This window comes from Muntiacus reevesi, chromosome 17 (assembly GCF_963930625.1).
Source record: "Muntiacus reevesi chromosome 17, mMunRee1.1, whole genome shotgun sequence".
NCBI classification, from domain to species: Eukaryota; Metazoa; Chordata; class Mammalia; order Artiodactyla; family Cervidae; genus Muntiacus; species Muntiacus reevesi.
This window is the reverse complement of record NC_089265.1, coordinates 43936361-43961200: the sequence shown is the minus strand read 5'-3', so window position 1 is coordinate 43961200 and position 24840 is coordinate 43936361. Positions and strand designations below refer to the sequence as shown.

The 24840-nt window shown below is 38.0% G+C and overlaps 1 protein-coding gene and 1 long non-coding RNA gene across 11 annotated transcripts in view; one reads left to right on the top strand and one right to left on the bottom strand.

Annotated features, from left to right (window-relative positions):
- TRPM3 (transient receptor potential cation channel subfamily M member 3) overlaps positions 1 to 24840 on the top strand; it is a 283598-nt gene that overhangs the window by 61453 nt on the left and 197305 nt on the right. For all 10 annotated transcript variants that reach the window (XM_065907659.1, XM_065907658.1, XM_065907657.1 and 7 more), the window contains one exon: positions 11532 to 11706. In XM_065907659.1, coding sequence (XP_065763731.1) covers positions 11532 to 11706 — 175 coding nt within the window. The remainder of the gene's footprint in view (positions 1 to 11531; positions 11707 to 24840) is intronic.
- LOC136148239 (uncharacterized) overlaps positions 1 to 24840 on the bottom strand; it is a 68532-nt gene that overhangs the window by 35306 nt on the left and 8386 nt on the right. The window lies entirely within an intron of this gene.

Below are 24840 nucleotides of genomic sequence, written 5' to 3'. Positions count from 1 at the left end.
TGATGACCTCTTCACTTATGAGAACACCCTGGTTCTTGTATGATAAATTACATAGTCACCGTAGTGAGAGACAAGCCGAGTAGAATGCAGAGTGCAGACCTCTGTTTGAAACCCTGTTCAGACTTGTAATTTGCTCTCAATGCCTCCATTTATTTAACTGTAAAATGCGGATGATAATGTCTCTATCATAGAGTTGGTGAGCAAATTGAGTGAGTGTGTAGTCTGCCTGGCTGAGTGCCCAGCAACTGGTGGATGCTCTCACTCTAGTTGCTACTTCACCTGTGGGGCAAAGAGCCTTCATCAGTTGGCTGAGTCGACTTCACTACATATAGTCATTCACTGCATCCCAGAATTTCATAACACCTTGTTTGGGCTCCATTTTTTGATAAGCTTTTTAAAATCTGTGGCAGTCGTTGTTTCCTTTTAAGGAACTATAAGGACATTAAGGAAAAGTTGCCTTCAGAAAAGGCTTTATTTGTATTTGAAAAATAAGATCATGCTCACAAACTTGAACCAGAGGCTTAAATTTGTTAAATGCTGCTTCAAAATGAATGTCAGAAGCAGAAATAACAGCATTGTGATTCATGATGTTGGACCTTGAGGAAGTCCAGTACATTATAACTCACTCTTGACAGGACAAGATTCAAATTGAGAGCTGAACACTAGCGTCAAGCAGATGGAGATCAAAAATATCACTTTTATTAATGATGAAGTAGTTGGAGATAATGACTTAGTGTGAGGGCCAAAGGGGTTTGCCTGCTCACCTCAGCCCATAGGCAGCCAACCAGAGGAGAAAACTGAGTCTACAGAAACAGCTTTACTAATGTGGGCACTGGTCCATGCAGGCAAAGGAGAAAAGATGATAAGTCCTCCTCACCGAAAGACTTTTCAACCAGGTCACTCAATTCTATATGTGGAGATGAGTAAGAGAAGGACAGAAGGCTAGATGAGTCACCCAAATGGAGCTCCCTCCTCATGGAAACTTGAAACCAAGAGAAAGAAGGCTCTGCATGACATTTTCACCATTTTCTCACTGAGAATTTAGTAACAGTCAAGTTTTGATCAGATTGGGCACATTATCTTTTGGAAAAGATGCCAGATAATCAAATAAAAATGTATTGCTTTTCCCAACTGCTGGTCAGAAATTGGATTAAATATCAGTACTAAATCCCAAATAATCAGTACCCTTCCTGTGTCTCATTCATGCTAATGGAAGTCAGTTATCTTAATAACTGTAATAACCTGGGTGGTAAATGAAGGTCACTCCTGGTCTACAGCAACTTAGCTGCTAATACGTATCCATCGTGTCAGAGACAGAATTAGGTTTCCACTTTAGTCACATAGTTCCCTATTCATCTCAGCCAGAGGAAGTAATAGCTTTTATGGACACTATTCCAGCAAGGGGAAGAGAGTAAACCTTGAATCTTTTTACCCAGTGGCCAGGACATGTTGTCACTCTAGCTAGGTCCAATTCTGAGAAATAAATAAGGATCTGGACTCTTCCAAATTTAGTCCAGATGGACAGGCAAGGTGTGAGCACTCACCCAGGTTACTGAGCATGTTCTTTTCTAGGTCTTTAACCACCGCTGAGGCCAGTAGTGAGAGCCTGTGAAAGAACGCCAGGGGCCATTTAAATGGCTGTCATCTCTACGTCAGCAGTTTTCATCAATGGCATAGAGATATGACACTCAGTCTCTTTACAACAACCTATTTATTTAGTCACTTCTTTTCAGGTGTGCTAGTCCCAAGGTATGGAGAAGGAACTGGCACCCCACTCCAGTACTCTTGCCTGGAAAATCCCATGGACGGAGGGGCCTCGTAGGCTATAGTCCATGGGATCGCTAAGAGTCAGCACGACCAAGCCACTTCACTTTCACTTTTCACTTTCATGCATTGGAGAAGGAAACGGCAACCCACTCCAGTGCTCTTGCCTGGAGAATCCCAGGGACGGGGGCGCCTGGTGGGCTGCCGTCTATGGGGTCACACAGAGTCGGACACGACTGAAGCGACTTAGCAGCAGCAGCAGTAGTCCCAAGGTATAGACCCTAGGCATTGTACCTTCTAACTTTGTTTCATTTCACAGGCATTTATTTGAACTGCCTTCTAAGTGTGAGGCACTGTAGAAACTAGAATATTGTCTCTGTCCCAAAGAGTTTATAATGTAGTGAATGAAACTTTCATTAAAGCAAGGCAGAATTTTTAAAAATACCAAAGGATATGTAGAAAAATAAAAAAACTAAACAATGGGACTACAAAGGAATGAATAATTAATATTGCCTCAGGGAGTTAGGAAGGGCCTCGGGAATTAGTAAAATTTGAACTGGACTTGGAAGATTGAGTTGGAGTTTATAGGGTCCACAATAAATAGCACCTCCCTTCCTCATCCAAGTTCTAAACACTTTGAGAAATAAAACAAGTAGTTGATGGAACACAGAATATCATTTTTAGTTGAGGGACAAGTTAGCAGACGTGACTTTTAGACTCTTGACCAAGTGGGTTTATTGAGTCACCAGCATTATGCAGAATTCCACAGTAAGCCTTCATCCCCCGTCCCACTGCACACACCCTCAGGGGCAGGACTGGGGGAGTTGAGAGATGTCAGGTTTCCTGCAGGCAGGAAGATGCCAAGAGAAAGAGCGAGGCTGAGTGAGCAAATCCAATTATTCTTCTTCAGTTTACCAAGTGAGTAAAAGAGCATAGGAAACCCAACGATGAGTTTAGGAAAAGTTCCTCCTCATGAAATCTAGAGTAGGGAGAGATAATCCTCTCTGAAAATTAGGATAGCTAAAGAGAAATTTTAAAATAATCCTAGATGGAGGATAGAGAAGATAGTCTGGACGAGACTAGAATCAGAGTGAACAGAAAGTTCTGGAGAGATGAGGCTGTGAATAAAGATTGGGTTCAGCATATAGGGAACCTTGTCTGTCATGCAAAATGATTTGGACTTTCATCTATAAGCATTGGGAACCCACTAAAGATTGCTACAGAGAAGACTACAGATGATAACTAGCAGTTATGTGATGTTTGTTGCAGAGGCAGAGAAATCAGAAAGCAATCTCAGTAGTCCACAGGAAAACTAACGAGCACAGACACTGGGCATTTGGCATAATTCCTGATTTCATGAGGGCTTCCCTCATAGCTCAGTTGGTAAAGAATCCACCTGCAATGCAGGAGACCTTGGTTCAATTCCTGGGTTGGGAAGATCTGCTGGAGAAGGGATAGGCTACCCACTCCAGTATTCTTGGGCTTCCCTGGTGGCTCAGCTGGTAAAGAATCCGCCTGCAATGTAGGAGACCTGGGTTCAGTTCCTGGGTTGGGAAGATCTCCTGGAGAAGGGAAAGTCTACCCACTCTAGTATTCCGGCCTGGTGAATTCCGTGGATTGTGTGTGTAGTCCATGGGGTCACAAAGAGTCGGACATGACTGAGTGACTTTCACTTCACTTCCCAGTTTCATGAGAATTTAAATCAGATCTGAGTGCCTTGAAACTCAGATCAGTTGACTGAGGGAAACTTGTTTGTATCATAAAAGATTTGAAAATTTCTATGGAAATAATTACATTGTTGTCTAATCTATGAGCAATCAGGATATAGTTGAGGAGATTCAATATCTTGCCTTCCTTCTGTACCCAAAATTTAATGAGCAACTACTGCATGTAGAACACTATATAATACGCTGTGGATACAAAGATAAACCTACCTATAGAGAAAAGAGATATCCAAACTTGGAATTTAAAGAGAGATATATAAGATACTATGAGAATTTTTTCTTTTATACCAAAATAGTTTGTTGACAAGTTTATAAAGAATATCCATTGGCATGGGCTTCTTTAAAAAGTAAATACTACAAGAACACACAATGAGAATAGTTAGTTCTGCCTGGTGGGGGATGAAAGGGAGGCCTAAGGTAGACTTGTCTTTGAACCTGGGAACTGCAGAATGCATGTAAGTTCTCCAGAAAGAGTAAGTTGAAAAGAATATGCCTCAAAGAGAGAATAAAACTTTTCACATTTAGAGCAGGGAGAAATAATTTCAGTCTCCTTCAAATGACGCAGAGAGATTTTTAAAAATTATTTTGGAAGGGCAAATTAATATGCCATTTTGCCATTACCAGCCATATTTTCCTTTCTCTTACCGTTTTCCTCTCCTACCCAGGTATGCCCTGCACTGTGGGCTAGGTCTGTCCATGTTTTTCCAATTCATAATTCCCCTGGCTGCTCTGCTGCTTACGAATTCTGCCAAGAAGCCAATGGAACTTGTACAAGCTGTGGACTTGGTTCCTGGCACATTTATAGGGGAGTGTGGGCAAAGAATTAAAAAGTAAAATGAGTTAGAACCACTTTGATTACCTTACATTTGAGAAGGCAAGGAATGCCTTTTGATGTGGCTTTTGAACGGAGCAGAAACTAAGAAGGCTATAGCTTTGTTTGAGAGAGTTTTCTTGTAGACTTAGATCAATTACATTAAAACATTCAGCCCGCAAACAATGGCCCCAAAGAAAATAATGCTGGCACTCTCCTTTTATGAAAGTAATACTTGTCTTATAGCCTTTGGGATTGGCTGTTCCCTTTCTTTTGAAATGATTCACATGGGATGTTGTTTGGCTGTCCTAGAAACATACAGACGTTAATAGCAGAACATTTCAGTCAGAGCTATCTGGCCATGAGAGGATAACTGTTTTCCATTGACTAAGTCAAAAGCTAAGTTTGTTTATTAGCATTTAATATACTTGGAGTCAACTTAGGGGTTCTGTTCCTTGGCATTTACATCTCTGTCCAACCCAGAGAGTTTGAAAGACTTAAGTTGATTGAAGCATTGAGGAGAAGCCCCTTGGTAGAAAGCATTTGGGGAGTGACATGAAAGATCACCTACACCAAAGCAGAGACTTCTAGTGTTTTGGATACAAGATAAAGGAATTGGGCTTCCTAAGCATATTATTGGTCTGCATGAGAGAATATTCAGACTTCAGAAAAGTGTGTTTCAAATTATTTGTCTGAGCATTCTTTTGGTTTAAATACATAAAGTACATTTATCTTCATGAATCATTTATACATTTGAAGTAGAAATCTTTTATAAGCCTAATAAATATAAATAAGAATCTTTTTATTCGTGTTTGTTTAACCACGTAGTTCTCAGTAAGTGCCAGGCTCTGTTCTATGTGCTTTACAAATAACTCAATTTATTTCTCTAAACAACCCTATGAATTGTATGCCAACTCTGTGTATTAGACATGTGTAGAATTCTAAAATATATTTTTGGTTTATCAATTCATATCAAGAAGCATTTCTGCATAGTTCCAGCTACAATGTCAGCAGTTTTGTGTAAACATGTTGTCAAAGTTTACAGTAGTAAGGGGGTACAATAGAAGAGAGTGACCCATGCTGAGCTGGAAAGTGGGGGTCAACAGGAGGCAGCAGATAAATGAAGGGAGAGGCAGTTGTGGAACTGAGAATCAGAGGTGGAGATCAGGACAGAACAGGCTCAGCCCAGTTCCAGACAGGCATCCTGTGATCTAAAGAAAAGTGTCATCTGAGAGAGTGAGACAGGGCCAGGCTTCTGGAGTGTAGGGCTAAGATGGATGGTGGTGTTGTTGCATGACAAAGTGCTTCCAGCAAACTTCACTGAAATCAAGGCAAAATCCCAGTCTTGGGGCCCACACCGCCAGAGAGGGAGCAAGCAATGCCCCAGCCTAGCTGGCTTGTAGAAGAGAGTGCGCCTCTTCAGGAGTCAAGAGTATTCAGAGTGGTGTGATCACTGTCTCTGCCTTTGGACTTAGAACTCTTGGAAAGCCCTCTAAATCCCTTCTGCTGTTGGAGGGAAGTTCCTTGACAGACCTTGTGAGTGAGAGAAGCAGAGGCGTCACCATGACTGGTGATCAGGTTTCCCACATGAGCATCAGTTACGCTCCAAAATGAAGGCCCCCTGACACCGTGTAGATGGTATGCTTACACCCAAATTAGACCTGAATATTGCCTCTTAAAACCCCACCTCAAAAAAAGAAAAAAACCTCTTCCATCCCCAATTTTTCTTTTACAAAGGGCCCCCAACTACTGTCTCCTGCCAGGGTCCTCACACTGAGAAAAGAGCATCTGAGGACTTTCCGTATAGTTTAGGACAGGCAAAGGCGAAGACTAGATCAAATGTCTAAAAGTGAAGCGTCTTGTTGCATGTGATTTTCTTCTGACTTCTTAATAATCTGTGCAGTATTTTATATTTCCAAATACTTTTCTAAGCATGCATTTAGGTGCATAGTTATAGTGACAAAAGAGTGTAATAATAATGATACATGACATTGGTTTGAACTGGAATTGGCATTTACCAATTGAGTATATGGTCAGGATTTGTTAAAACAAATGGGTTTATTACCCATTTCCAAGTAAGATCAGGCACATTCCAGCTATAGTTCTGTTCTCTTGGATAGATAATGTATTCTATCTCCAAAACATGAAGGCAGTATCTAAAACATCTGCTTCCTTTGAAGACTGAAGAGACATTCTAGTTAAAGTGAGGTGCATTTTTTTTTTTATCGTCCCTAGATATTTTCTTGGGCTCATGCTGCTTCTTAGTAGCTCAAAGATTTCCAATAATGTTTATTTTGGGAAAAAAAGCATATTAAAATATTATTCTCTGTAGAGTAATATTCTACAGTTATACCTGAATATTCATGTTCTGATAAACTTTCTAATTGTAAGAAGCACCTAAACTTAATAACCAAGAATAGTATCGAGTGTTGTCAAACATAGCTGATTACCAGTTTTATTTAATTTTCATAAATTCATCCCAGAATTTCCAGACTACAGAAGAGTTGCATTAAGAGTAGCAAGAACCTAATTCTAAAACTATTCAATACTTGTAAAAAGCTGTAGTATTATAGAAACTTCAGTTACTATTTCTCAAGTAGGCAGTAAACTGGTACCTATTAAAATCAGGTAGATACTAATAGCTTGACTCCTTCTTCTCCCATCACTACAGTAACTGTTGCCACCCACCCCACCCCCCGATCTGTATAAAGTTCTATTTGTAAACTACAAGACCTTAACAGCTTACTAAATTTATCACCCCTTTATAGTCCAAATACAGGAGACAGTAACCAGTATATCTGTTGATTGAGTCAACCATCAAATCAAAGAGTAGACTATTTAAATGAGAAATGGGATAAAGAGGATGTGTTCAGTGCTTTTTAATAATGTACCAATTTTACTAACATGAATTTAAAATTGTGCAGCATAAACTGTATTGACAAACTCTCACTATGTGCATACTTCCAAAGCACGTGAATTCTCTTGACAAACTTCTGAATCATTAAGAATCGCATAATCCCAGAACTGGCAAGACCAGTGAGTTAACTGTGTCTGTGTTACTGCTAACCAGCTTTAGCTGGTGAACAGAAATGTCTCCCCATCACTGACTTGGTCTGAAAGTGACTAAGATCTTCAAGAAGTCATCTCTTATGTAAAGTTTCAAGCCTCTTTTCTAAAGGACCTATACTATAATGATCACATGATCTGTGGCTTTGGTCATTGACTTAAAATCAATCTTCTGTGCGCCATTCTTTTATAAATAATAAACTGTTTTCCAACCAAAAAATACAATATTCCTTGAGCCCATTAGCATTTTAGGTCATATACAGTAAGGTTGACAATAAACCAAAGGATTAATTTAGTTGGATCAAAATTCTAGTTGTCCAAGAATTTCACTACAGTACACCAAATATTTTTACATGTGGCTGAATTAATTATAGATTATAGTCTCATGTCAATAGAAAGAGGGGAAAAAGCTTTTGGAATTTTAAGATGTTCTTCTATCCCTTCCACCTCCCTTCTTCACAGTACCCAACCTGGTCTTTGTTTAATGCCAATTTTGACAATATTTGAATTATTGGTAGCCCAGCCTGGGCTTCCCTCGTAGCACATTTGATAAAGAATCTGCCTGCAGTTCAGGAGATCTGGGTTTGATTCCTGGGTCGGGAAGATCACCTGGAGTAGGAAATGGCAACCCACTCCAGTACTCTTGCCAGGAGAATCCCATGGACAGAGGAGCCTGGAGGGCCACAGTCCATGGGGCCGCAAGAGCCAGACATGACTGAGTGACAAACCACCACCACCAGGCTGAACTGCATAGCAGGTGTAACAAAATGAGACAGAAGTCTAAAAGGTTATCTTCTGCAAAGAACCATTAATTGGGGCTCAGTTTATAATTTAAAAACCCTAGGTCAACCTGGAATCCTCTAGATTGCTAAATCCATTACTCAAGCTCACATTTTTTTTTTAAATAGGCTATAATGCTTCCAGTTCCAAAATTACAAAAACTATAAAGAGTGTGGCAAACATCTTGCCTCTTCCTAATTAAGCAACATTGTGTTGCTCTAAAATTAAATTCTAATGGAAATATCTAAGAAGTTCTTGGTTCTGGTAGAAAATGAAAACTAATTATTATCAAGTAAAGAATTAACCTACTTTCCCCAAAATCAAAAGAGCAAGTATTGACCAAAAAAAAAAATCTCTCAGGGACCTAGATAAAATGAGAACTTTTTGGTAATAATAGAGGTTGTATTTTTTTAAAACTATATATCTAAACTACTTTTTGTGAATTGTCAGTGGTTTCAGATGAGCAAGTACTTTTGTGAGGCTCTTCAGAGTAATTTATATTATTTCCTATATAAGCATAAATTGGTAGTGGTTCTTATGAATCCAGTTGGGTCTTCAGTGAATTCCCCACCTGCTTTCTTTATTTCACTAATTAAAAATATACCATTCTTGATATTTTAAAAAGCTTTTTTCTTTACTAATGAAGTCATATGCTACAGATTTATAAAATTCATTTTCTCTAGAGACTTTTAAAATATCCCTTATCCAAAATACCATTTAGAAAAGAAAGTGTGAACAGAAGAAATAAAGAAAAACAAGGAAAAGAGAAAGGAATGAAGGATAGGAGGAGAAATAAACTATAGACAGTGGGAAGTTTGGTTAATCAGTATAACTGGGCAGTAATAATGTGATATAGTTTCCCCAGACATAGTGTTTTGTCTGAAAACCTTTTCTAGAACCTGTCTCAGATGCCTCAGTGAGTTTCATCAGTTAAGTTCAGTTGCTCAGTTGTGTCTGATTCTTTGTGATCACATGGACTGCAGCACACCAGGCTTCCCTGTCCATCACCAACTCCCGGAGCTTGCTCAAACTCAAGTCTGTGAGTAGCAGTGATGATCCACTGATAGAATCAGTGCTCAAGAATTTAGCCAATTTAGGCTAAACAGAATTTAGCCTCTCTTAGAAGATCCTAGAAGTAGTGTAAATGTTATCATTTGGTATAAAACAGCAGGTATGGTGTATTGTCCCTTGACATAAAACAATATGGGAGTATGTGCTGAAGAAAAGCAAAGGAGAAAACTAAATGGCATGGGACATTGGAAATACCTTATAAAATATCTTTAAACATATAAGTTTATGTTTAAACATAAACTGCTTTATAAAATAACTCTTAATGTACCTTGGAAAAGAGGCACTTTAGAATATAAATCTGTATAGGAGTGGGTATTTTTTATGTGAGAAAATTCTTCTCAAAAAGAAGTATGTTGTATTAACATTTCAAGCTAGCCCTTAATCTTCAACATGCCTTTCAACAGGAACTTAATCATAATCAACAGCAGTGGGGAAAGTGTCTCCTTCATAGACACCAAAACAGAGCTTTAAAAAAATGCCCTTTTGTCTGAGTCTTAGGGCTCTGGGTCAAAGGAGAACAGCATGACCTTTTACTTCCCTCTTCTTGGATTTGAAAGCATAATTCTCAAAATCTTCCCATCCACAGAAAATTCTGATGAGACTATGAGTCATCTCTCTCTCCCAATTCCTTCTGGGGAACAAAAAGAAATCTTGGCTTCTTGCCTTAATCAACAATTGTCATTTTCTTACATTTTTTAAATGTAAATTTAAAATAGCATTCTTCTTTGTGTAACTGGCATTTCGGACCATTCTTTGCAGATGAAAATCAAACCATGAAAAACACTGACTTAGAGGAGGTAAGGCCCTAGGAGACTGATGTACTTATACTTTAGAAATAAAACTGGTCACACAAGTCTAATAGAATCTTTTATTAATGGAGCAAGAAATCAAACATCAAACTCATTTCTCATAGGGAAGCAGTTTCTTGATAAAAGATAAAATACCATAGCAGAAGGGGGAGGAGAAAGAACTGAGGTGACTAAGGGGATTTTTCAGTTCATATTTACAGAAATGGTACAAAAGCTTGGTTCTTTCCTTTTTTAAGGTAACTACTTTATATACCTTACAAAACTACCTCGTTTCTATGGAACTGCCCATTTTCCTAACTATACTGAGAAGATAGAGTGAAAAAATACAATGTGACACCAAATTGAGCAAAAGAAGTTATTCACTCACCAATGATGATAACTTGAGGTGTCACTTGAAAACTAATTTGTTTCTCATGGACTTCCCTGATGGCTCAGATGGTGAAGAATCTGCCTGCAATGAGGGAGACCTAGGTTTGATCCCTGGGTCAGGAAGATCTCCTTGAGAAGGGAATGGCTACCCACTCCAGTCCTCTTGCCTGGAGAATTCCATGGACAGAGAGAGAAGCCTGGCAGGCTCCAGTCCATGGGGTTGCAGAGTAGGACATCAGTGAGAGACCAACACTTTCACTTTTATTTCACTTTCTTTTCTCATCATGTCTCTCATGGACATTTGTTTTCAGGGCTTCTTTTTATTATGTTAGATTGAACATACTTAAGTGCTGATTTAGGATAATTTTTTACTTGAAAACAGCAGTGTCTATTGACTCAGTGCAAATAGCTGAAATTCCTTAATTCAACTGAATTCAACCAATGTTTGCCCATCATGTGCCGGGCAACTCACTCTATAGTGAAGGACACAGTAATGGCAGATGGCAGATGCCATATCTCCTGGGTAATTTATTATGACCATTATATGTTAAAAATCCATAATCAAGCTGAGCACCTGTGGTCAGAAATAGACCCCTAATTTAGCTAGCAGTTGATTCAACAACTTAAAATATACCCCCAGCTGATTTTGGTAGCCTTTAATATAAAAACCATTTAGGCGTTTTCTTAGCACTGTGATAACTTCAGGGAGGTAGGTTTTTTTTTTTTTTTTAACTTTCCATGTTTCATATAGGAAACTGGCCATTGGATCCACATGAGACTTGCTTAAGATCACATTTAGCTTCCAATCTTTTGGCTACTGGCTTCCTCTACTAACCGACTTTCCCACCTTCTCACTCTATGCCTCCCCTTTGAGGTGTGGTCATCAACACTTTAACTGACCCCAGCACCCTGGGAGTTACAGGGGGTGGGCAAAGTCTAAGGACTCTCTGGTAGGAAAATGCTACTAGAGGGTTTTCTGTAAATTTTCGCTCCGTATGTTATCCCTTCATATGTTGTTTCCTCCCCCATGCTCAGTAATTTTAGTTTGTGCTTTTTGTTTCTCTTTTTGTTTCTTTGGTTTGCTGGCTTTGTGTTCTTTTCTCTTTTTTTCCCTTTTCTTTTCCTTTTTTAATGCAGGAATCGGTCAAGGCGTTCCAGTGGTGGCGCTAATTGTGGAAGGAGGACCCAATGTGATCTCAATTGTCTTGGAATACCTTCGAGACACCCCTCCTGTGCCCGTTGTTGTCTGTGATGGGAGTGGACGGGCATCCGACATCCTGGCATTTGGGCATAAATATTCAGAAGAAGGCGGGTAGGTAATTTGCCAGGCCCTGGATTTAAACTATGAGTGCTAAGCTTGTATTCCAAGCTTGAAAGAGAGTGTGTAAGTTGATTGACGGTTTGCCATGGGAAGGAGGCTGGAAAGAGCAGGAGAACATATTCTAAGTATCCTATGAAGTGGGAAATACCACGAAAGCTACACTAGTCCACAGCGATGATAAAGAGAACTAGGGGAATGGAGGGGCCACAGGACATGGGCTCCTTCCTCTTCATTTCCTTTTCTCTTTCCCTCCTTCCACTAAGGAATTGGGTTTTTTCCCCAATGACTTTTATTGGAATATGGTTGACTCATAATATGTTAGTTTAGGTGTACATCCCATATATATATATACACACACACATATATATATATATTCTTTTTTAGAGTCTCTTCATATGTAGGTTATTACAGAATATTGAGTAGAGTTCCTTGTGCTATACAGTAGGTCGGCAATTGTCATCTATTCTATATATAGTTAGCATATATATGTTAATCCCAGTCTCCCAATTTATCACTCCCTCCTCCATGTTTTCCCTTTGGTAACCATAAGTTTGATTTCAAGATTTGTGTTTTCCCTTTGGTGATCATACATTTGATTTTGAGATTTGTGAGTTGGTTTCTGTTTTGTAAATAGGTTCATTTGTATCATTTTTATTAGATTCCACATATAAGTGATGTCATATGATTTTCTCTGCCTGACTTACTTTACTTAGTATGATACTCTCTAGGTGCATTCATGTTGCTGCATGTGGCATTATTTCATTCTTTTTAATGACTGCATAATATTCCATTATATATGTATACCATATCTTCTTTACCCATTCCTTTGTCAGTTGATACTTAGGTTGCTTCCATCTCTCAACTGTTGGAGATAGTACTGCAATGAACATTAGAATGTGTGTGTCCTTTTTGAATTATGGTTCTTTCCAGATATATGCCCAGGACTGGGATTGCTAGATCATATGGTAGCTCTATTTTTAGTTTTTTAAGGAACCTCCATACTTTCTTCATAGTAGCTGCACCAATTTAGATTACCATCAACAGTGTAGGAGGGTTGCCTTTTCTCCACACCCTCTCCAGCATTTATTGTTTGTAGATTTTTAATGATGGGCATTCTGACAAGTGTGAGGTGATACCTTATTGCAGTTTCAAAGCTATATTACAAAGCTATAGTTATTAAAACAGTATGTTACTAGCACAAAAAAAGAAATATAGCTCAGTGGAATAAGATGGAAAGTCCAGAGATAAACCCATGCACCTATGGTCTAATCTGTGGCAAAGGAAGCAAGAAGATGCAATGCAGAAAAAACAATTTTTTCAATAAGTGGTGCTGGGAAAACTGGGAAGCGTCTTGAAAAAGAATGAAATTAAAACACTCTCTAACACCATACACAAAAATAAACTCAAAGTGGATTAAAGACCTAAATGTAAGGATGGATACTATAATACTCTTAAAGGAAAACATAGGCAGAACACTCTCTGACTTAAATTGCAATGATATCTCTTTTGATTCACCTTCTAGAGTAATTAAAATAAAAATAAACAAATGAGACCTAATTAAACTTAAAAACTTTTGCACAGCAAAGGAAACCATAAACAACATGAAAGCATAACCTACAGAATGGGAGAAAATATTTGCAAACTATGCAACTAGCAAGGGATTAATCTCTAAAATATGCAAACATCTTGTGCAGCTCAATGTCAAAAAATAAAAAAAAATGGTCAAGAGATCTAAATTGACATTTCTCCAAAGAAGACACACAAATGACCAAAAAGCACAGGAACCTGGTTTTTACACATGAAGCACAACTCACCTGGACCATATAATGCAGGAGAAGGAAATGGCAACCCACTCCAGTGTTCTTGCCTGGAGAATCCCAGGGATGGCGGAGCCTGGTAGGCTACCATCTATGGGGTCGCACAGAGTTGGACACGACTGTAGCGACTTAGCAGCAGCAGCAACTTGAGAGAAGCTGGGATGTGCAACTTCCAGGCTTGACCTCCAAGCACCAGCTTCCCCAAGCTGCTATGTGCATACAAATACTAAATGTTTACAAAAGCGTTTGGTGCCCTCTCCCTTCATATCCCTCTAGACTGGCTTGGAAAGTGGACTGTCTGTAATGGTAACCACTCTGGTCCTGTGTAAACTGATCTTGAATCCTTCACACACTTTCCTTGATCTAGCAGCTCCCTTCCCCATGCTGCTTTCAACAGTCCAAAGCACCAACCCCTGGGAGGACTTCCTTGCATAGCCGTCCCCTGCATCTGAGATCCCCTCCTGCAGATGATTAGAAGTAATTCATCTGAAGGTGTGGATGACTTTAAGAAGGAGAACTCAAGGGAGTTATTGAAGCTTTAAATAAGGAATTTCCTAACCTAATCAGTTCTCTTGACACATGAAAGTAGTGGAAGAAAGAAACCCCAAAGGAATTGGGAATCTTCTATTCATCCCTTCCGTAAATATACAGTAAGTATCTACTGGGTGCCATGCACTAAGATATGGAAAAAAAAATAACAAGCTATTTCTACCCTCAAAGAGTTCATAGCAAGTCTTATAAATTGACAAGTGTATCATTATAATAATAGTACTGACAGGTGAGTTTGTCTACTCAGGCCACTCCCTCTGGCACCTCTCCCTCACCCAGCCTGACTTAAATAGACTCAGCATGGCAGCTCGATGCCGATTCTCCTCTCCCCGTTCCTCCTCTTGTCTTTGCCACCAGCCGAGCACGCCGGGTGAGGCATCAAGCTGCACACGTCCCTTAGTCAGTACACGTACTAGCCCTTAGTATGTGTACCGAGGCATGTGGGAGGAAGAAAATCAGAGGCGCAGAGCTCCCAGCTTAATGTTGTGAACACTGACAGTGACTTTCGGCCCTGTTAAAGCTTTTGATATTAAAAGAAAAAAGCACCAAGTTAGAGTTTGCTTTCTGGCAAATTCGATGAAGTTGTCATTATCTTCTTTAATAGTAAGTATCAGTCCATTTTATAGTTAACAAACTAAACAGAAAATATTTGCCTACATGGTCCTGTGTCTGTTACCAATAAAAGTTGAAGATCCTCAGCTATGATTTATTGTTCAGTTGCTCTGTCGTTCCCAGCTCTTTGTGACTCCTTGGACGGCAGCACGCCAGATTTCCCTATCCTTCACCATCTCCCATCCCAGAGCTTGCTCAAACTCATGTCCAACGATGCCTTGCTTTTATTAAAAGCTTAGCCATAGTTCTCATTAATTTAAATATAACAATTGGTTATTAAAGAATGTATACAGCCTTTCGCTTTGGCAGTGTTTTGTTTTGTTTTTGTTTTTGTTTTTGTTTTTGTCTTAGTACTGGCATTATTTGGTTGTATCCCTACAAAGTAGATACAAGTTTGCACTCAGAATGCAGTTTCCTCTTGGGGAAACCTTAGCACATCAGATTTCCAGGTTTATATACAATGAAAATATGGACCTTATGCTTGTTTTTTTTGTCGTTGTCTTGGGTTGGGTACCTTGAAAAAATGTTGAAATCTCTGATAAGCTGCTTTTCCTGATTATGTTTTAATATAAGAGAAATATTACACATTTTGGAGCTGGGCATGGCTCTATATATTATTTCACCTAGGGGACAGATACACAGGGAAATGAAGTGCTTTCTCAAGGCCATACAGCCCATGATCCCAGGCCAGTTCAGTATATTACAAAAATTTACTGAAATGTGTTTTCTGGTATGTGCTCTACTGTTTCCTCATATAGTACTTCAGTGATACTATCTTTTAAATATATAAGTGTACTTAAGCTGCCTTCAACTTTCTCTTTTTGTTATAATTTTTTTTCTGTGTATTCAAAAAAGATAAAATCAATGCATTTCTGGTTACAAACTGAAATCCAAGTAGATCAGCTGTACATCATATGGATGATTTTCCTTCCCCCACCCAGATCATCATACCCCAACTCTAAAATCAAGAGTCAGAAATACCTTGCCCTATAATGAGTGTAACTAGTGTGAAGATAAAGAGTTAAGATATTTTTATATCTTTAGAATTATTAAAATTAAAACTTTAATAATTTTCAGAAACATTTTAAAATGATTATTAAGAACATAGAAGACTAAAAGGGAGCATCATATTTGCTAATCTGAGTGAGTGAAAGTCACTCAGTCATGTCTGACTCTTTGCGACCCCATGAACTATACAGTCCGTGAAATTCTCCAGGCCAGAACACTGGAGTGGATATCCTCTCCCTTCTCCAGGGTATCTTCCCAACTCAGGGATCAAACTCAGGTCTCCTACATTGTGGGTGGATTCTTTACCAGCTGAGCCACAAGGAAAGCCCTAAATCTAAATATATATATATATATATATATATATATATATATATATATATATATATAAATGTTATGATAAAATATGCTCTGCTTAAGGAAAGCAGTTATAAATTTAACATGATAAAATGCATTCAGAATGTTTCTGTGTGCTGTCTGAATAGCTGCCAGAATTAATCATGTTTATTTAGCTTGATAAGAAATTGTCCAACCACATGTGTGCAGCCAATTTTAAAAATCATTAGTGTGCCTATTATATGCTAAAAAAAAAAAAAAAAATGGCCCAGCTGGACTTTATTCATCAACAAGCATTTCTTCTTTGATTTCCAACAAAGTCTAACAGAGTTGAGACATATTTCACTACAGGTAAATATAAATGCTTAGCTATGTTCATATAAATAGACCTATGCAAATAAAAGTGTGTGATTGTACATATAATATTGAATATAGGGAACATATATACTTGGTTTATGAAAACTGAATTGGGGTTTGAAATAATTTATTTTTATTTTTCAGTTACTTTGGAAATGTAAATATGATTTTTAAAATTTTAACTTCATTTACAAGTTGTTAAATAATACAGGCCCAAGGACTATAAATTTTTATATTCAGCTCTAAAGCTTTTAAATTTCATAATCCTAAAAGTGTGGAAAAAAATTTACACACTTTGTATCTTTGACTTTAAATTCTCTGCTAATAACCACCTTTTAAGAACATGAATTTGAAAGGGAATGACTCTGGAAGCAAATTATGTTTGGAAAAACTGATTAACTTTTGTAGATGAGATTATGTGAGGTAGAAAAAGAAAGACTATCTCTCCCAGTGCTGTGGGTTTGGATAAACTAGGAGACAATTACAAATAAATTCTTATTTTTATCTTTTCTCCTCATCTCTGCTCCGAGGTATATACTACCAGAAAAAAAATGGTCAGACTTTGTTTTTTTCCTTATTGATGTACTGGATTTTCTATTTCTCATCTGTCTTAGTTTAGAATGTGTCACAAGTCACTGTCCCTGACTAATTTCAATGCTTTAGAAATATTATCAAATTTTATTTCTACATCATGAATGACTCAGCACTGCAGACATAAATAGATGAATGCTATCCAAATAGCATTAGATTCAGTTACCTCAGTTTTTAAATACTAGGATTCCCCTTTTTGCTGTGTTGACTGAGATGACCAGCTTTACTCATAGTCAGGAATACCTTTCCAATTGTAGGTGCCTAAAGTGTAAGTCCGAGATGACTTTGCTTGATAATTGTCAACTCAAGTCTCAGATTTCAGAGAAATATGTTCTAGCCCCTCATTTATCAGTTAGTGAGCAAGTGCTCATTGATGAAAAATGTCAGCCTGAAAAAGACATCTGAATGAATGTGTGTCCTGAGATGATGCCCCTTATTCATCCAAATTGTATTATTGATGTTTGTGTTTATTTTGTCAAGCTTATGCCCAAAATTATCACCTGGATTTACCATTTTTCGATACCCGAGGCAAGAAGCAGAACTCAAAGAAGCAGAAAACGTTAAAAGTTTTAAGTAGTCAACTTTTGGAAGGTTATCAGTGGGGCAAACACAAATAGACTTCACATCCTTATGTGCCAGTGGAATTTGCATCAGATATTGTGAAGAATAAATGAGCAATGGCTTGCTTTCAACATAAGGAGGTAAATAATGTATTCAAGATAAAAGTCTGATTTACCTATTTAAAGGAAAGCTTCCTTGGTGGCCCAGCAGTAAAGAATCTACCTGCCAAAACAGGAAAAATGAATTTGATCCCTGGGTCAGGAAGATCCCCTGGAGAAGGAAATGGCCACCCGCTCCAGTATTTTTGCCTGGGAAAAATACAGGAATATTTTTCAGAGCTTGTACAGAGGATCCTGGTGGGCTACAATCCGTGGGGTCGCAAAGAGTCAGACATGACTCAGTGACTAAACAACCACAACACAACAGCGGCATTTTTGAATTAGATGAAGTAAAGGGGGAAATGAAACACAAAGTAGAAATGAAGGGAAATTTTGTTGCATGGCTTCAAATTATATAGCTGTATCCTAACAGAGATGTGACAGGGTTGCTTGTCTCCAAAGAATATCAAAATGACCAAAGACAGGAGAAAGTCCATCAGGAACGTATCATTTTAGAACCCCAGGTGTAGACTGTATTCCCTAAAGCATATCTTTCTGGGTGGTGGCCACTGGTTCCTTCTGCTGCTCAAGAGATTTCTAGCTAAAGCTGAAGGATGCCGCAGGCCTATCATTTGTCCCTGTGAGATCTGTCCAAAGAAGGTAATTGATCTTGATGGATTGTACTCCAGCATGATTTAGACATAATTGGAATGTCAAGTGAGAAAGAAAGAAACAAATAGCAAGCATGCCAACTTCGTGTCCATTTTATTTGTTGTTAATTTCATCTTGCCTTGTCTCTTTTCTATAATTTTCTATAAAAAGCATGTCAAAACTGGATTCTGTCTTGTGACCTCAGAAGGGAAGTAAGAAAAGTTGGAAACATCTTGTACAGACACAGAATACTGGTGGCTTTATTTATCTAAAAAAAAAAAAAAGTGCTTCCTTTGTAAACTGCTTTCCAAGTCAACATTTCACTGTAAGAGGATAGGCAGGATGTGGCACATTGGAGATTAATTGGAAATCTACAACACAGGCTTGAGTACCAACAACTAGTATACATGTATACATAGTATACATGATAAATGTGTAAAGTGTTACAGAGCACACAGCTCTTGAGTGTGACAATGCTCTTGAGAATCTATTCAGTGGAAACATTTATGTCAATTATCCACAAAATGGCAATATAATAACTCTATTGCTTCTTTCCCCCTTTCCCATCAAATACTATATCTAAACTGAGCGTCAGTACCAATGATCAAGGAAAAGCTAACATATGACCCTCTTTTATGCAGCTCAACACAGAAAAAAGAACCAGTCTGAACAGGTTGAAGGAAAGCTGGTAAAGGGGACAGATTATATGAGATAGTACAGTGTTTGGTGTGTGTATATATGTATTTTATTAAACTGAATTTATATATACCCAAATGCAATGTAATGGAATTGATACGTTAATTTAATACTATAAAATTGATTAAATATAATTAAGTATATATATTAACATATAAATAATATATATGTGTGTATGTGTGTTTAAATTTTAAGTGAAAACCTAAAAGTAGGACTGATAACATCACTTTTCAAATCAATCAATCACCAGGTATTTTTCGAATGCTTGCTTTAGGCCTTTCCTTGATATGTACAACTGAGCTAGTACAATAAAAAATAATTTTCAATTAGATGTTACTGAGTTCCAAAAAGCAGAAAGAGGCATAGGCTGGAGTAAATGGAGAAAGTTTTATAGAGTGTTACTTCAGTTTTTCCATTTGTAGAATATATAAAGATATAGTTATATGGATACTTGTGTCATTGTATCCAAGTTCCACAAGGCTAGACCAGCTTTGTTTGCTTAGGCATGTGCAAAATAAGATAAAAATTTTTTTTCTTAGAGTTTGTTCTTTGATCCCTCCATGTGTGTCTACATGGGGATAATGAAACATTAACTTAAAAAAAAAATCTAGACAATTTATTGAGGAAAGTGCCAGTGAAAAGTTTTATTGATCTAAATTGACTAGTACATTCTCTATATTGATTAAGTTTACTTTAGAATTGCTCAACTCCAAGTTGGGAAAATGTGCCTTGAAATAAAGAGCAAACATGAGAAAAACACAGAGCTGGGAAGTCCATCACCATAAAGAAATCTTTTTAAGGGAACCACTGCCCACAGCTTTCAGATAGCGCATCAAGGCAACTGAAGACTTCAGAGGTATCAGTTGTGTTCCTCTGAGATTTGCTTAGCTGACTGGCAGCCATTTGTTACATAGAAAACATTCCAAATAAGTATGTGGTCATCACATTTAGGCATGGCTGAGAATCACTTCGAAAGCAATAAAAGACCGAGTCCCCTAAGCATCCTGATTCACTGTAGCTGGGCTGGAATGCAGGACACCGTACTTGAAACCAAAAGCCCAGGTGATTCCAATGAGAGGCCCATGGACAACACTTTCAGAAACGTTTTGAAAAACTTATTTTATTGAAGTACAGTTGATTTACAATTTTGTGTTAATTTCTGCTGTACACCAAAGTGATTCAGCTATATATGGGATTGACATGACATTTCTTTACCCACTTAATTTCTAAGAAATTTTTCTTTCTGAAGTTCAATGCAGAGTTTCTGTCTCATGAGAGCTTTAAAACCAACAAATACACTTAAAAATTATCTGAGTGAGGTATAGATAATAAACTGTCCTGGTATTTAATCCTTCTGCCTTAGAGGAAATGAATTCTGAATCAATCTGGCTGACATTAGAACCTGCAGCTGCTAAAAATACAGTGTATTAACATCTCACCCAGTAGTGTCATTAATAATAGATAATGTTTGGGATGTTCTTAATGGATTTTCCTCAGATTCCCTATGTAATTCTTAGATGTTGATTATGAACCACGGGATTTATGGAAACTATTTTCAGCAGTAACTACCTCCTTATAAAAGCTTCTTCATCCAGAGAAACACTAAAGATGCATTGAAGTAGGACTCCAAGGTTAACACAAGTTTATACTTCTGTTGTCTAGAGAAGTCTCCATTCAGCTTCAAAAAAGCCTTTCCTTTACTATCCTGATTGTTGGACAGCCATCCTTGAGTTGATATGCATGTTCATTGTGTTTTTGGATTTATTCGATGTAAATAAAGTGTCCATCCATGAGCAGTGACCCCTAAAGGTCTTAAGTAAAAAATTAAAAATCAGCTTCTCTAAAACCATGGAAACCATTGTTCAGTGTCTTGGAGACCAGCTAATGTTTGGAGCTCTTTGACCCTATGATCTTCTTGGTTTTCCCCCTTTGATAGTATATTTGAGATTTTCTATCCTCTGGTGGAGGGATGATAAGTTTTTGTTTTGAGTGTCAACAATAATCAACTGATAGAGACGTCATAGAATGATGTGTTGAGAATGATTCTGAAACCACATCTGGACTCAGAAGAAAGATTACTGTGATAGACTAGCAATGATGCAAAGAAGGAAAACTAGAGTCAAAATATCACAGATGTCTACTCTTATTCTAGAATAAAAACAAAGTCTTGTAAGTAGCCTGCATATATTACTACCAGGCAGTCATCAAGCAGCACACTGAATTGTGAAACCAAGGGAAGAATAAGAAACTTATCTGTCTAAAAGATGCTTAGTAAATAAGTCAATTTTTTATCAGCATTGTGAAGCCCATCAGTGTTTAAATTACCCAATGATATGAGCCTTTTCACACAAGCATAATAAATAGGATATGAACGACAGGAAGCTCTTTATTGTAAGGCAACATTTGGAGCTGAACTGAGGGACAATTGCAGTTGCCAATGGGTAATTTGCTAGAAAAAATAATAACTTTTTTTAAAAGCTAATTTTTTTTTAGTTTTTAAAGAACTTTTAAAAAGTTCTTTTTAAAAGGAACTAATTCATCACAGAATACATACAAAAACAGATAAAATTGCATTTGTCCCAACATCTCATAGCATAGGATGTGGGGTTAGAAGGAATATTTTGACAAATTACTTTAGAAGAGAATTGGTGTTTCCTGTTCCTTTTTCTTCAGGCTTCCCTGAAGGCTCAGATGGTAAAGAATCTGCCTGCAATGTTGGAGACCCGGGTTTGATCCCTGGATTGGGGAGATCCCCTGGAGAAGGGCTTGGCAACCCACTCCAATATTCTTGCCTGGGGAATCCCCACGGACAGAGGCGCCTGGGGGGCTACAGTCCATAGTGCCGCAAAGAGTCAGACGTGACTGAGCTACTCACACTTTTTTTCCTCCACATCCCTGACCCTGCCCCCAAGTGCATCCTTGAGGAATTTACGTTGCTATTTTTTTAAAGATCTGCATACAAGAACCTGATCTAGACACTTTATTTCATAAACATTTTGAGTTAGCTGTGATGATTATCTCAATTTTATAAATGAGGAAATTGAGGAGAGGTGAGGAAAGTTCAGCATCAAACAGCTTGAGTGGTCTGTCCAGGCAGATGGGGCTGGAATGTCGGCTCTTAGGAGCTACATGTCTTGCCTCCTAGGAAAATGAGACCCAGGAACTGCAGGAGGTTTACTTGCCTCAGATCTGAGTTACTCCAGACAACAGAGGGGACTGCACCCAGCTTCCATATTCTCCTTCTTGTTTTGCATGCTGGTTAACTTCTCCTTTGAATTAAACATTGGACCAGCATTTAAAGCAGGTCAGTTGAAGAGGTGCCAACATTTTTTGCCTGCCCAAGGAGCCTACACATCTCAAGCCAGCTTTAGCTTTGATTCTGTCTTTTATACAGGGCCTAAAACAATAAAAGTTTGACTGTTCCTCTTGCTTGGTTATGTGCAGTATTCATTGATGGGATTTCACTTGGAATGAAATCAGAGTATGTTTTTTCCTTACAATTTTGGCAATAGAGAAGCTACCTGACCATAAGGCAGTCCCTGTATCCTTTGGCAACAATTCAATTTTGACTCTTGGACAGATTCATAACCAAAGGCAAGGGGAAGAAGAGACAGTGTAGAGATGCAGCCAGCACTGTTCAGGATTTTCCACCTTAATGTCCTTTTAGGTCTGTGCCTCAGGCTGAGGATTTGGCACCTCTGTCTGCCTCAAGAGCAGCGCTATTCAATAGAACTTTCTGTGATGATGGAAATGTCCTATATCTCTGCTGTCCAATCAGATAGGCACTGAGCCATTGAATTATGGCTAGAGTGACTAAGAAATTGAATTTTAAATTTTATTTAATTGTAATAAATTTAAGTTTGAATTGCCACATGTGGCTAATAGCTAGCACAGCTCTGACATTTCTATAATTGGATTCTACCACACTGAGAACCCTTGAATGTCTGACAGATTTCCGCTGTTATTAGAAATTGTTCCCTTCATTTTTAAATTATATTTTTACATCCAACCAACATCATGTACTCAGGCATCCAATATTTTTGGACACCTACCATGTTCCAGGCTCTATTCTAGATGTGGGCAAAAACATACTTGTGAACCAAATAAACAGACATTTCTGCTGTTGTGGAGCTTACATTTTAAATTTTAGCAGGGTTAGATAGATAATAAGTAATAAACATGTATAACATTTTTAAAGGTGATATACAAGGGGAAAAGGACAGGGATGAGGGAAATCAAGATAAGAGGGGCAGAGGAAAAGCCTCTGTCTTTAGCATCTCCATGAACATAGAGAGAAGGAGTCCATAAGTACTCCTTTCTATTAACATGCAATCCATGCATCCAAGGAGTTACAGTCTAGTTAGGATTTTCTGAAATTAATCTGTCTTTATGAAGTGCCAAATATAAGATGTATAGCACAAACTTTGTCTTATAAAATGTATTAATTGCTTCTCTTACCACCACCCTCAATCCCAACTCACCACCTTCTTCTCTCTCCTTTTGTATATGTATCTATGCCTTCTGTTTAATATATCTGGCTCAGGATTGTAGAGTGGGTTTAAAAAAGTAGAGAGAGAGACAGATAAACAGGTAGGTAGGTAGGTAGAAAGAAAGAAATGTAAGACACATCACTCTATGGGAAGCGGTAGGTGGAATTTGCCAGAGAGCACACTATGCCATCAAGGTATATGCATTGCCCAGTAATAGGCAACTTCTTGAAGATCTAATTACCTGACATTGCTAGATGGAAACCCTCAGGAAAAGCACAGGTAAACAACTTTTCTAAGTTAGATGTGCAAACAAGGTCAGAGGTACTATTTCTAATAGGTCTTAGCTGATAGAAGCCATTTGTATCTGAAGGTGATCCTCAGTAAAAGCTTGGGCAAAGTAATTTCTGTCTGTTGGTCACTTTTCTGCATTCTATTCATATCTTCTCCAACTTCCTAGTCAGGTAATTCTTCCTGAAAACCACCAATATCAGTCAGTTACAGCTAAGTGAATTTAGTATTAAATATCACTTATCCCAAGAGGTGCTCTCACGGCTTCTAATTATTGAGTAAAATATTTGCCTTTTAATTAACTAAAAGGAACTTTGGGCATCTGCTAAGTTAAGAAAGTAACTCTGAGAGAGTGATGGTGGATCTTTGAAATCACATTTTAGTCTCCTTACACATAAGATATCTAAAATCCTGTCTCAGTGATACAACAGAAGAAATCTCTCCTTGTGTCTAGTCATTTAAACAAATCACTAACTTTACTGCACTGAGTTGAGACTTTATATTTAGATTAGTATAATTTATTATCAAAGATCATTCCTTCTGATTCTCTTGTCCTTTAAACCCAGCTCTGATGCTTTCAGTTTATAATCTTTAATGAGTCAGTTTAACTCTGCAAACTTCAGATTCTTTATCTGTAAAGTGGTTGTTGTGAAGTTGTATCATTCTTTTATCCTGAATTTCAAATTCCTCAGCCGGATTTTCAGATTAGCACTTTTCCTAGAACACACAGACTCCAGAAATATAAAAATATAAGATTCAGGAGGATATCTCGGTCAAGTAAGAGTTATGATCCTAAAACATATTTGACTTCAAGATGATGTAAAATTATCAAGAGTAGTGGCTTTAGGGTATTTTAGCATCATTTGTTTGTTTTTACTTGACACTGATGAACATAATGAGAGCTTCCCTGATAGCTCGGTTGGTAAAGAATCTGCCTATGATGCAGGAGACCCCAGTTTGATTCCTAGGTTGGGAAGATCTGCTGGAGAAAGGATAGGCTACCCACTCCAGTATTCTTGGGCTTCCCTTGTGGTCCAGCTGGTAAAGAATCCACCTGCAATGTGAGAGACCTGG